The 13,187-nt window shown below is 34.8% G+C and overlaps 1 protein-coding gene across 1 annotated transcript; it reads right to left on the reverse strand.

Moving 5' to 3' along the window:
• Positions 1-1,789: 1,789 nt before the first annotated feature.
• On the reverse strand, positions 1,790-13,187 carry LOC111202957 (myb-related protein 308-like). The gene is made up of 3 exons (XM_022696276.2): positions 12,833-13,187; positions 10,314-10,443; positions 1,790-2,336 (listed from the first exon to the last, which is right to left on the reverse strand). The coding sequence occupies exons 1-3, from the start codon at positions 13,002-13,004 to the stop codon at positions 1,832-1,834; spliced, it is 807 nt and encodes a 268-aa protein (XP_022551997.2). The 5' UTR covers positions 13,005-13,187; the 3' UTR covers positions 1,790-1,831.

Below are 13,187 nucleotides of genomic sequence, written 5' to 3' on the forward strand. Positions count from 1 at the left end.
GATGACCTAGATAGACGATTTTCGGAGATAGCAGCGGCGGAAAGGATTCTCGGAGGTTGAACTCATCGCTTTACGCATGAACGACATGTATCACACAACATAGTTCTCGTGAAGCTTCTGTTTCGGCCGCGTGTTCAAGGGATATGACAAATTGTCATTGGGCTTTCTTTTTGCTTTGTTTATATTGTTAAACATGATTGGGTCTCTTGGCCGATACCATGTAAGCCCATTTGGGCAATATTAATGAAATCTTGTTGTCGACAAAAAAAAAAAAAAAAAAAAGTTACTTTAGCTCAATGTTTATAGAAAATAAGACTTAAACTTAAAATCCAAAAAAAAAAAGATCATCGAAAGGAGAACTATATCTCCATGGCTTTTGTATACTTTCGATCTTCCATCATTCTTAAGCTTGAGATGTGGTTCCTGACCAGCTTGTCGCTTTGTTTAATCAGAGTTGCAGGGGAATTAGCCTTTTCTTCATGTTGCCTCCCATTGCCTCAAACACGTATCTGAGGAGGAACAAATGTACCTTTTGCGTGTCTGATCATTTATAAGGCGAGTGACCTCATCCCATCCGCTAGTGTACTGTCCAGAGAGTAACTTATGAGTTAGGTTTCTCCATCTCCTCCGAGAAAGAGCATTGGAAGAACATGTGGTTTCTAGTTTCAAGTATTGCAGGAAAGAGACAGCAAGTTGTCGTCGTTGCAATGTTTCGGTTGGAAATTCTGTCGTCTGTTGGATGTTTATTCTGGATAGCTATCCAAGCCATGAACGAGTATTTTGGAGTGTTGAATTGAAACAAGATACTTCTGTGCCAGTCGACTTTTGGGTGGGCTGTTCTAGTAAGTCTCCTAGTTTCTATAGAGCTGAAAGTTTCTTTGTTTCTCCGAAACTTTCCAATTATTTTTGGATTTAAATTCATTACAAAGTTCGGCCTAGGTGGGCTCTAGAGTAAAAGCTAAGCACAAGCACACGAATGACATGATGAGAATCTCCATGACCAGACCAAGTGACCTGATTGTTTTAAACCAAACCCATTGACAATTGTAGGTCATTTAAGAGTCCATATGTAATATCATTTGGAATTATGGTTGATGCTATGACCTGCCCTAACGGAGACCAATAATATCATGTTCCTCTTTTTTTTTGATAAAAGGCCTTCAATCATGTTCCTCTTTTTTTTTGCTTCACTTAAATGCTCTCCCTTACAACCAAGGGAAAGTCGATTAATTTGTTTTCTAGTATACACAAAATTTGACAAGTGTTTTCAACAACTGTATGACTTTGTATTTTGTGCATTTATCAATCACAGTTTTAACTTCTTGGCTATTTGTAATGATTACTTTGATAATAAATCCAAAAACTTTGAAATAAGTTATTTAAAACCATCCGTTGCAACTTGCAAGATAAAAACAACAGATTTCACTTTTGCATCTTTATTCGATATATGGCGCAAGACATATTTTCTATACATTATATGTTTCGAGATGTTTTTCTAGCACACATATCTTGAGATTATTTGGATTCCGACGAAGTAATAATTATATGGGTGGAGTGGATAATGGGAATAGGTTGGTTGTGTGACTTGTGACATTAACAGAAGCATGGAAAATCTCATGTTATTTTTTTTTTATCGAAAATCTCATGTTAAATAGTACTAAACGAAACAGTCTTCGTTGGACTCGACTTATTTTTCTAAAATTCATCTTGTATTTTGTAATGCTACTTGCATTTTTTAACAATCTTTCTCTTGGTCAAAGTGGTCCACATTAATTTTCTTTGTTGCAACAATAAATCATATGCTAACAACACACACTAGTACTGAACGGAGTCAGAGGAGGTCATCAAGTACGTGAGTACTTTCGTAAAAGAGAGAGACGTACGGCGTCGTCTCGTACTCCATTTCGCCACTCTCCATAAAACGCCTAACTTCTTCATCGTCCCATATCAGAAAATCATCTTGTTCTTCTTCACCACCACCTATCTTGTGATCCCTTTTTAACTCTTCTTTTTCATCTTGGCCACTGCTTGCGATTCTCGGCTCCAGCAAGATGCTCTTAATCTTGTCGAGATCATGTTGTCTAGATGAGATACCTGTGGCGAGCTTGTTCAGGAGACAAGCCGAGCCGGAAGGTGATGAGGTATGAGAAGATGTAGTTGGTGAAGAGCTACCACATTCTTCGTTAGTGATCGTGACGGTGAGGTTATTGATGATTGGCTCGTGGGTCATCGGGTCAAGTCCTTTCCTCAACAGTCTTTTCTTGAGACAAGAGTTCCAATGGTTCTTGATGTCGTTGTCTGTTCGATTATCCATCTCCTTGGCAATGGCTGCCCACCTTCAATTTTCAACATTTACAACAACAAAAATGAGAATTACTTTTTATAATTAGGAGATTTAGGTCAAAACCAAGACTAATTAACCTCCAAGTCCATAGAAGAGTCGGATATTCTTACAATTCAAAGTGTCCACCATACCAATATCTAATTGAAACCTCAGTATTGTTGTTTAAAAAATTATGAATAATAAAGCCCCATATATATATATTTTTAAACAAAAACATCATTAACTATCTAACTAACCATTATTCAACCAATAAAATAATATGCAGAATATAAAATGTCATATAGCATAAAATCAATAAATTTTAAAAATCAAACAGTTTTAAGAAATTGCTGCAATTGCAATCATGGTACCATACCATGCATGATTAATATTTGAACGAATGTTAAATATATGAAGTTTTAATTTGATCGGATTTCCCTTAAAAGGACAAAGAAAGTAAGATTAGATCGTACGTATGCAGTAATTAAGTGCATGATATTATTATAAAATTGACCAAGTTGATATTATCATGTAGCCAAAGTATTATGATCCCTGATATATATATATATATATATAAATAAATATGTGTGTGTGTATTCAGTTTTTTTTTTGTAATTCATAAATGATCATGCACATGTAAATGTGTTCATTGTGTTCTTTATGTTATAAATCTAATGGTGAATGTCCATAACCAGATCCGGCCCAATGCATAGAAGATAGAGAGATGATCGAAATCCTAAAGAGAAGAGAAAGAGAGAGCCGACTTTAGAGAGAGAGAAGCGGCCACACACAAGACTAGGAGAAAAAGAAACCCTATTTTTTTTTCCTTATAAGTTTATGTTTTAGTAGTTTTCTAAATCTAGAAGGATTAGGATATGTACTCTTTCCATTTATCTTTATCTTGTAATCATTATATAAAGGAACCCCCATTGATCATTAATAATAACACAGAAATATTCAGTCTTTAAACTCTCTAATTAGAACACGTTATCAGCACGATAGACTCCCAAAACTCTGAGAAAGAAAATCGCCAACCCCTAACCCTAACATCCGTCACACATAAACCATAAATCCGGCGCAACTTAAAACCGATCGATCTCTCAAACCCTGAGGAGCCAGACGACGATCCACATATCATCTTGAAGCCCTTGACGAGACAAATCCATCAGCGCAAACGGTTCGTCGATCCGATCTCAGACGCGCCTTCACGCTCAGCTACAATACGCGTCGCCGTTTTACTTTTGGAACCCTAATCCGACTACCTCAGCACACATCCGCGACCAGACGCCAAACCGTCCGAGACAGCTCGCGACCGTTCCTAACTCGCGACCCGATAAGGAGCCAGCGTCCGTCCACGTGCAGATAGAGGTTCAGCTCACTTGGTGGTCCGGTTCAACCCTACAAAATAACGGTAATTCGAAATCTGAAAACAAGAATCGAATCTGGTTGTTTTGTAAAGATTGAAACCCTAAAATATAATCTTTAAAACTAAAAGCCATAGGTTAATAGATCAATCCCCTATGAGTAAATCGAAGCACTATAAGTTCGATGTAAATCCTAAAAACGAGATTGATCTATTGATCAATTAAAATCAGAACCTTAAAGGTTTTTGAATCTCAAATCAAATCCCTTTGATCAAAGATCAAAGTTTTTCGAAATCCCTAAAACCCTAATTCGAAAACTATTAAAAACTTATTGATTAATTGAGATTAAAATTGATCACCTTGAAATCAAAATTGTTTGATTAATAAAATCAAAACGCTAAAACCCTAAATTGAAAATTGATTTTGAAATTGAATGAATATTGATTGATAATCTGAGATTTTAGGATTGATAGATTGATTGATATATCTAATTAAAATCTTAAGGCTTTGAAACCCTTAATCTCGATTTATATTCCTAAAAGGCCATGAAACCTTAAATCTCACATTACTTGAAAGATTGATTTAAAGTTTAGGAATATTTACATATTGAATGAGAGTTAGGTTGCTAGATTGCTTGATTCTAAAATCTAATATTACCAACCTTGAAATTGGTAAAACCTAATTGATATGCATCTAAATTGATCATCATGTTTATACATTGTGGCCATGTGGCCTTGCTTGATTGTATGACTTATAGATCACATTGTTTGATAAGAAAGCCGTGTGGCTTAGTGCATATCTATGTGGCCGTGTGGCCTAGTATCCGGATGGTCATATGACCCGAATTGCATTATGATCCGATCTTTAGGATCGTTGCATCACATTATAATGGCCATGAGGCCTAAGCATCACAATACGTGACCGTGTGGTCCAAGAATCATATATAGACTTTGCATTCTCGACTTGTCTCGCACCATGGTCGAGTAGTAAATTGTTTTGGTCGAGAGAGTAACGAAATCATATGCACTGATTATTTAAATTGGTTGAACGAATTCTAAATCAAGAATTGATTAATAATATGATTTCAGATGCCGAGATTTGAGCCCATGGATTATGCCATTCTAAATCTCACTGGAGATAATTATCCAGAATGGGAAATGAACACTTCAATTGCCCTGAAGTCTAGAGGACTCAGGAAATATATCATTGAAGGCAATGATGAAATTGAAAGTAAAAAGCATAAAGCCATAACAATTATGCGCTATCATCTCACTGAGGAACTGAGAAATCAGTATGAAAATATTGAGGATCCTTATGATCTTTGGATAAAGCTAAAATCCATATACTCAATGGAATTATGGAAAAAAGCCATGAATGATTGGAAGATTCTCAGGTTCCAGGATTTTAAATCCGTGGAAGAATATAATTCTGCTCTAATGAAAATAACCCATAGTCTTGAACTATGTGATAAAGTGGTTACAGATAATGATTTACTGTATAAAACATATTTCACATTCCATCCAAAGGATCAGTTGCTATTACTAAAGAAAGATCTCGACATGATAATTTTTTTTTAAGTCTATGATTTTGTGATTTGCTTTTAAACCTATTTGATGTTTCACACTTTTATATATATAAAAGAGTTTGTTTTGATTTCATTATATCTTGCCTGATCTTACTTGAACATATGAATGTTTTTATTGATAAAGAGTTGCCTAAAGGGCATAATATCAAGTAAGAAATCGTAAAAGGGGTATAGTAAGCCTAGTAAAGAAACTATGGCTAAGGCATTGCCTATAAGGCATTATACACACCCAATGATATGTGACCCATTGAGTTATAAATGGTTTCCAAATAGAAACAATGGCAAAGAAGGAAACAAGTTCCTTCGGATTTAAAGAAAGAAAAAAAAAACGCCTAAGACCTTATAAGAAAGTGGTCGAGACTATACCTATGATCTCTACTGATTTAAACTATGCCAAAAATCAGTATGACGAGAGGCAAGAGCCGTGGTGATCATATTGAGATACACCACGAAAATTATACACTATATGGCATGATAGGATTAGACATCTTAGTCTAAAACTTGATGCAAAGATTAATATTGAAAAGGCACAAAGAGTTATCCCATAAAAGATCTCACGTTGTGAAACATGTACACAAAGGGAAACTCATTAAGGCTTTATTGTCCTAAGCACCACGAAATTATAGTATGTTCATGAGGGGGAGAGAGGATAAAACCCTAAATCCATGATCACACTACAAATTCGTGAAGCATGGTATAGAACCATGTTATAAACGACTTGGCCGTGACTTGGCCGTGACTTGGCCGTGAATTGGCCGTGACTTGGCCGTGACTTGGCCGTATAGTGCAGGCTTGACCGCACACAATCTATTACCTATAAAGGTTCGGCCAAGTAAGCTATTACCTATAAAGGTTCGGCAATGTAAAGACATTATCTATAAGGATGAGATTATAAAGTCTATAAGCTTGGGGACATTATGAATTTACATGTATAGAATGATAATATGCATCAGGCCATATAAGTGAGCATAGATATTCTCATCTCAGATTATATACGGGTCATAAAACCAGACATACACCATCTTAAGAGATTTTGAATAAACCACCACATACATATGTGTGCCGTCTAAGATGGAATCTCAGAAGAGGATTGGGAATATATAAGAATAAGAACTTCTCCACAAATTCAAAAGAACCGTGAGCCAAAATATGGGTGATCAAAATAGTGTCCAGGTACGGATTGCATGAAACAAATGAATCCGGATATTCAATATTAAAGGAGAAAGATTATAAGTTGGATAAAGAAAGATTAAAAAGTAAAAGAATGATAAGAATGGTTTTAACCATCATTGTCTTGGCAAAGATCCTCGGACTAGAGATTATGATTTAAGACGTCCAAAGAAAAATTATACAAAGTTAGATAATCGAGATGCCAGACACTGACCCGAAAAGAATGACTAACCAGCTTAGCACCAAACGAAATCAAATGTCCTAGAAGAGACATAGTCAAATTTCTATAGAGTCTATACAAGATAGACCAAGTGTTCCATAAGATAAAGGAATCTCGGATAGAAAAGAATGGTGCATAGAATACATATCCAAGATTATAAGAGAAACCATACCAGACATTGAGAAAAGGATGCGCAGCTACACATCTAAGGTACCAAACCATGTAGTCTTGGGACGCCAAAGCTACTAGGTAACAAAGGTCCTAGATAACAAAATCTCAAAGTGATTAGATCATGTCTGGAATATAATGGAACCACATATGAAGGTGTTGACACACACATGAATGTTATATAAAAGATGCATAAGAGAATATCACTTGAACATAAAGAGATAAGCGAGGATCATGAACCCACGAATGAGTACTCATACAATCATAAAGATCATACAATCAGAAAGATAAACGTGGAGGTTCAAAGTATCTAAAGGAGAGATGGGCGTATTGGCCATATACATATACAGAAACGCCATCTGATAAAACCAGTGAAATAGATGGATCTTGTGAGATAAAGAAACCGTGAGAAAAGGCACATGATCACGAGGTCTAGAGTGTTCATGTTTCCTAATAACAACATTAGATCATAGCTTGTTACACAAGGTACTCACAGAGATCAAAGGAACAGATTATAAGGAGATGAACTCCTATGTGGTGGTTGCTGCTACAAAATTTCGAAATTAACAAAAGGTCTGGTCATAAGAGATACAATGATGTAGTAAAGCAGCATATGGATCACTGGATAAGATGAAAGAACAGCTTCGTTCCTAAGTTGATTCATGGACTGAAAAGCAGCTGCATATAGTATGTAAAAGAAATTGATCACGACATGATCTTGGAGTTGTATAAAAGACAATCCAATAACAATCCATATATTTATAAAGATTTGATATTCCTTGTGCTTATACTAAACCTAAAAGAGGTTAGAAGGCTGATACAGAACAAATCTGTAGGCGTCCGGCCCTTATTCTTCTTGATCACGAGCTAGTAGAAAAGATCAACCATCAGGTTGCAATCCGACATCAGATCCCTTAAGGATCCAGCATAGCAGAATAGTTTACTGCTGCTGTATGACTTACTCCCACAAGGCTTTGTCGTGAGGATAAGAGGAGATGTTTAATCTATCCTTCCCTGTCGGATATAAAGTATTGTAGTCCATAAGCTCGTGAAAGCCGAGATTCATGACCTAATAATGTATACTTAGCGTGTGATATGATCCACAGCAACTGAGGTCATGAGATGCCATCATCATTATTAAGATAGGAATGCAAAAGAATAATGAGTATGGCATTACCTAAGGCAAAAGAGACCAATGTCTACATATGAGATCCATGAGTATGTTCGGCCAAAGAGCCATACCTTAATAAGAGATTATAAAACTCACAGCAATGATCATTGATCTTGAACACTCATGAGACAAGTAGTAGACATGTATAGACGAGGTCTATGACCCGGACATGGATCGGCCAGATTGAAACATGGTCGAATGGTAACCATAAATCGCCAAAGTAAAGAGTTTGACAGTAGACAAACACGTCTAGACCATGGACACATGCAAACACGATTTGCAAAGACCAAATAGTGATCTCCGAGGACAATATGGTTCATATTGTTTAAACCACATACTTTACCGGGACACTCGATGTCAAGAGACATGAGAAATGACCTAAGAGGTCGAAGTGGTCTAGTTACGGCTTAGTAATGAAACTAGCCGATTACTTCCATCCTATATATACAGGAAAGATCACGCATCAGATACGTAGAATGTAGAAACCTACAGTGAGGTTCACATCAGGGGAGTAGTGCGTGTTGTACTCTTTTTCCTTCATCATGGTTTTGCCCACTGGGTTTTCCTAATAAGGTTTTAATGAGGCAACATGAAGCGTACTACAAATCATGTATGGTTATGGCATCCAAGGGGGAGTGTTATAAATCCAATGGTGAATGTCCATAACCAGGCTCGGCCCAATACATAGAAGATAGAGAGATGGCCGAAACCCTAGAGAGAGGAGAGAAAGAGAGAGCCGAGTTTAGAGAGAGAGAGAGAGAGGCGGCCACACACACAAGACTAGGAGAAAAGGAAACCCTATTTCCTCCTTATAAGTTTATGTTTTAGTAGTTTTCCTAAATCTAGATGGATTATGATATATACTTTTTTCATTTATCTTTATCTTGTAATCCTTATATAAAGAAAACCTCATTGATCATTAATAATAACACAGAAATATTTATTCTCTAAACTCTCTAATTACAACACTTTATAGATTTTTCGAATGATTTTTTTTTAAGTCGCATCAAATATTACTTTGTTTTAAGGTAATACCTGAAACATAAAACATGAGATTGAGCTCTGGACCTCTGGTACAAACTAACCGCAAGAATAAAATAATTAGCTTTCGCTGAAAAACAAGTAGTCTTTAAATATTATTATGTAACTAAAACTTTGTTAACTAGTGGTGGTAGTTCAGTGGTGCTTGAGGGAATAAATCTAATACGGCGAACCCTGGTTCGAATTCTGTTGGCCACATATGCTATTGTTTTCGGCTCATTTGAATACCCAGGAGATGATCTATCCGTGGGATGTACCTCCATCCAGGAGTTAGGTCTGTGTCTTTAATAGATACTAAAACTTTGTCGTGTAGTCCAAAGTCTATAATATTATATAGTATAGTTTTTTTTTTTCCATCTATTTTTATTATTAATTATAAAAGGCCAAGCCTAAACAAAAAGGGTCCAAACAAGACACCTATGGACCCAAAGTCACAAACCTAAAACCCAAAGATAGGGTACCAATCCCAAAGCCCAAAAACCCACACAAGCCCAAAACAAACATAGTAAGACACGCCATTATCATCACGCGACGCGTTTAATGCGTAAGTGGACACGTGTTGATCCCTCAGACAACGAGGAACACGTGTCGAACGGCCCTCACGTCTTCACCGCCAAGAGGTTCTCCGCCGGAGAAAACTGGAGTTTTTCACCAGAGAGATTCCGAGAACAACTCGACAACGAAACCTCTTCACCACCACATACGAACCGGAAACAAGCTGTTCCACCATGAACAGCCATCACCACATCTCGAGTCTCTTAGAAACACTTACGGATCTACAAAACACCAGAGAATCTTAAACCGCCTACAATCGATCCATCGCCATCTAGAAGATATGTCGGAGATTGAGATCGAGAGGCTGGAAAACTGAAGCTCTGTTTCGTAGATACTAGAAATCCGGCGGTGTAAGGCAAAGGGCCTCCACACCCCAGAGTCATAAGCCGGAGGTGGCGGAGCTATAGAATCCTCCCCATCCCGGAGCCAGAAGAAACGAACATAAATCACATCGGAAGGGAAACCATTTCCCGATCGACGGTGGTACAGAGAAACCACATGCCGGTCCGATATCTTTTCCAAAAATCTTTTATAGAGAGAGGTAGGAGGATTTTTCTCTCTCTAACATATATCACGTCATATTATATAGTATAGTTTAACATCCGTATAACATTTCATGTTAATCCAAATTGTAAGTTTTGACTTTTGACGGAGCTGTAGAATTTTTGTGTGCGCGCAAATAAGACAGAGAAGCAGCTATTAATTAAGAAACTAACCTGTTTCCGAGGACAGCATGAAGTTTGATGATCTTTTCTTCTTCCTGAGGAGTGAATTGGCCTCTTTTAATTCCAGGCCTTAGGTAATTAAGCCACCTTAATCTGCAGCTCTTTCCACATCTCTGCAAACCTGTTTTGTCCATGACAAATTATAGAGATGCCAATTTTAGTAGACAAAAAGGAGTTTAATTGCCCTTTTGTAGTGGCAAACAAAAGAAGTTGCGAAAAATAAACTTTTCCTCGACGGAAAAGGTACCACTTAAAATTTAAAAATTTGTTTGACCAAAAAAAATTTAAAATTAAAAATTTAAAACATATACAATTGTGCTATGTAGATATGGAAAAAGCATCGGGAACACATGTCGCTCTTGGGCACCGTTAATAGAATCCTATCGATTTTTAGAATATCATGTGAATAGAATTGGCATAAAAGTTTCAATTATGTAGATTCCGGAACAAATATATAATCATATACTATATATAAAGAAATATTTAGCAATCATTCATTCACTATCGTTACAATATCTATCTTATTAAAATAGAAATACCTTTAGTATTTGTTTAGAAACATGGATAATAGTAAAAATAAATAAATATAATACTGTTTAAAAACATTATAAAAAAATAATAATGTACTTATGCTATTAAAAAATTGGGAATCCATTACATGAAATATTAAAAAATAATGAGTTTATGTTACTTGATATACATATACATATTCAAATCAAAATAATAATTTAAAATTGATTTATATCAAAATTCATTCAAAAATATACATATATTCAAAAATTGATTTTTACTAACATATTTTTCAATAACCATTATAAAAATGTTTTCAATATATATAAGAAAAATACAATACAAAGCTAAATTTCAAAGACCAACTTAAATTATGGTTTTTATATTTCACTTTGAAATTTAAAAATATAATATATGTGATTATTTATATGATTGTACATATAAAATATTATTAATTATAAGATTACTTATTTGATGGTACGTATAAAATACGATTAATTATATGATAACATATATTTTTGTAATTTATGATGACACATATATGATATATAATAGTGATCAGGGGTGGGCGTTCGTGTACGTTTTCGGATCTGTTTGAGATTTCGTGTTCGGTTCAGATCTTTGAAGATTCGGTTCGGATTTGGATAACCAATTTAAATTAGTTTTAAAAAATTAAAATTTATTATATGCTTTAATTTTTTTAAAAATTTATAAATAATAGAATATATTACATATAAATTTGAATAACATATGTCAGAGTACCTAACTTAACATATTAACTGGTTTGGGTTAAATATTTGGATAGCGAATTAATAATTATTTAAGTATTTTTGGAGTTTTGAGTATATTTTAACTATTTTTGATATTTACATTTGATTATTTGTATATATTTTCAAGTATTTAAATGAACTTAAAAGTATCATATATATATTCTGGATGTTTTTATACATATTAAATCTAAAAATAATTAATATATAAGTATATAAATCTATTTTAGATACTCAAAATACTTCGATTCGGATCGGATTAGGTTTCAGTTCTTCAAATACCAAAATTTTGAATAATTTAGATATTTAATCAATTTCGGTTCGGATTTGGTACTACTTATTCGGATTGGGATCGGTTCGGTTCTTCGAATTCGAGTTTTTTATCCAACCCTAAATAGTGACATAAAAAATAAATAGCTTTTTTAAAAAAAAAAAATATATTCGCGTAGACGCGCGGATCAAAATCTAGTTAGTATATTATAACACGGTACATATGGGCCTGTATATGTATGTACTTTCACTTTCTATTCTTGGTTTGTTTACAAACATGATTTCGCTAGGATTTCATGGAGTTTTTATAATTGAGTTTGAAACCCCCAAAAGAAAATGGATTCTGCTATTCACAACAGTATGTAGAAGATATATATATACCAAATTTGATATCCTAAAATCTATAAAATACTAATTAATGAAAACTATCAACAAGACAACAACAAATAGGGAAAAAGTACTATCTGCAACTATTTCTAAAACCAGTTTCTCTTATACATGCAATATATATATATATTTATATTAATTTCATTTAGAATGAAGAGGAATTGTAATCAATTACAAAAAGCTGACCAGCTCTAGAATGTTTATATGCCAAAAAGAAAAAGAATTAAAATCAAAAGGAAAACTTGGTCCAGCTCTAGAGTGTTTCTATGTCAAAAAAAGAAAGAAATAAAAACAAGAGGAAACTTGGTTGTTTGATCTGTTTAAACTACATAATAATTTAATATCGTAGGCAAAAACTTGGACTGATCTAGACTTCATATACCCCTTGTTTCAAAAAAAATTAGTTGAACAAAAGTGGAAATAGCGGACTCACAAACACAAAGTATAGATGCACTTCTGTATATGTTTATGAAACATCTTAACAAAAAGGATGTTTATGAAATATTGGTTTACATATATATATATATGGATTAATGGATATAGCTAGTGTAAGTATGTGTATCTATCTATCTATACCAGCTCTTTTGGGGAGAGAACGCCAATCAGAGACCCCATGCTCATTGATGTAAGCGACAAGGTTTTGATCTTCCTCCGCCGTCCACTCTCCTTTCTTCATCCCGTCACCGTCGACCCACGTCTTCCTCCCAATTTTTCTCAGTCCGACTAATCCTATAACTGTCACGTTCATAACCTCTCGAAAAGAACAGTCTTAAAATAAGATAAATACTTGACTCGAAGCGAGTCTCCTTTTCTCTCTTCTTTTTTACTTATAGTGGAATAGTCTCAAGAGAGTAAGCAGTGGGATTGTGTGTGTATAAGGGATATACAGTTATATATAACCCCTCAATTTTTGGTTTTATTATATTTTCCA

The sequence above is a fragment of the Brassica napus genome, chromosome C8, assembly GCF_020379485.1.
Source record: "Brassica napus cultivar Da-Ae chromosome C8, Da-Ae, whole genome shotgun sequence".
NCBI lineage: Eukaryota > Viridiplantae > Streptophyta > Magnoliopsida > Brassicales > Brassicaceae > Brassica > Brassica napus.

Coding starts and splice junctions, on each gene's coding strand:
- LOC111202957 (XM_022696276.2), bottom strand. CDS start 13,004: ATGAACGTGACAGTTATAGGATTAGTCGGACTGAGAAAAATTGGGAGG. Junction 10,444..12,832: donor TTCTCTCCCCAAAAGAGCTG/GTATAGATAGAT, acceptor TGGACAAAACAG/GTTTGCAGAGATGTGGAAAG. Junction 2,337..10,313: donor CATGCTGTCCTCGGAAACAG/GTTAGTTTCTTA, acceptor TGAAAATTGAAG/GTGGGCAGCCATTGCCAAGG.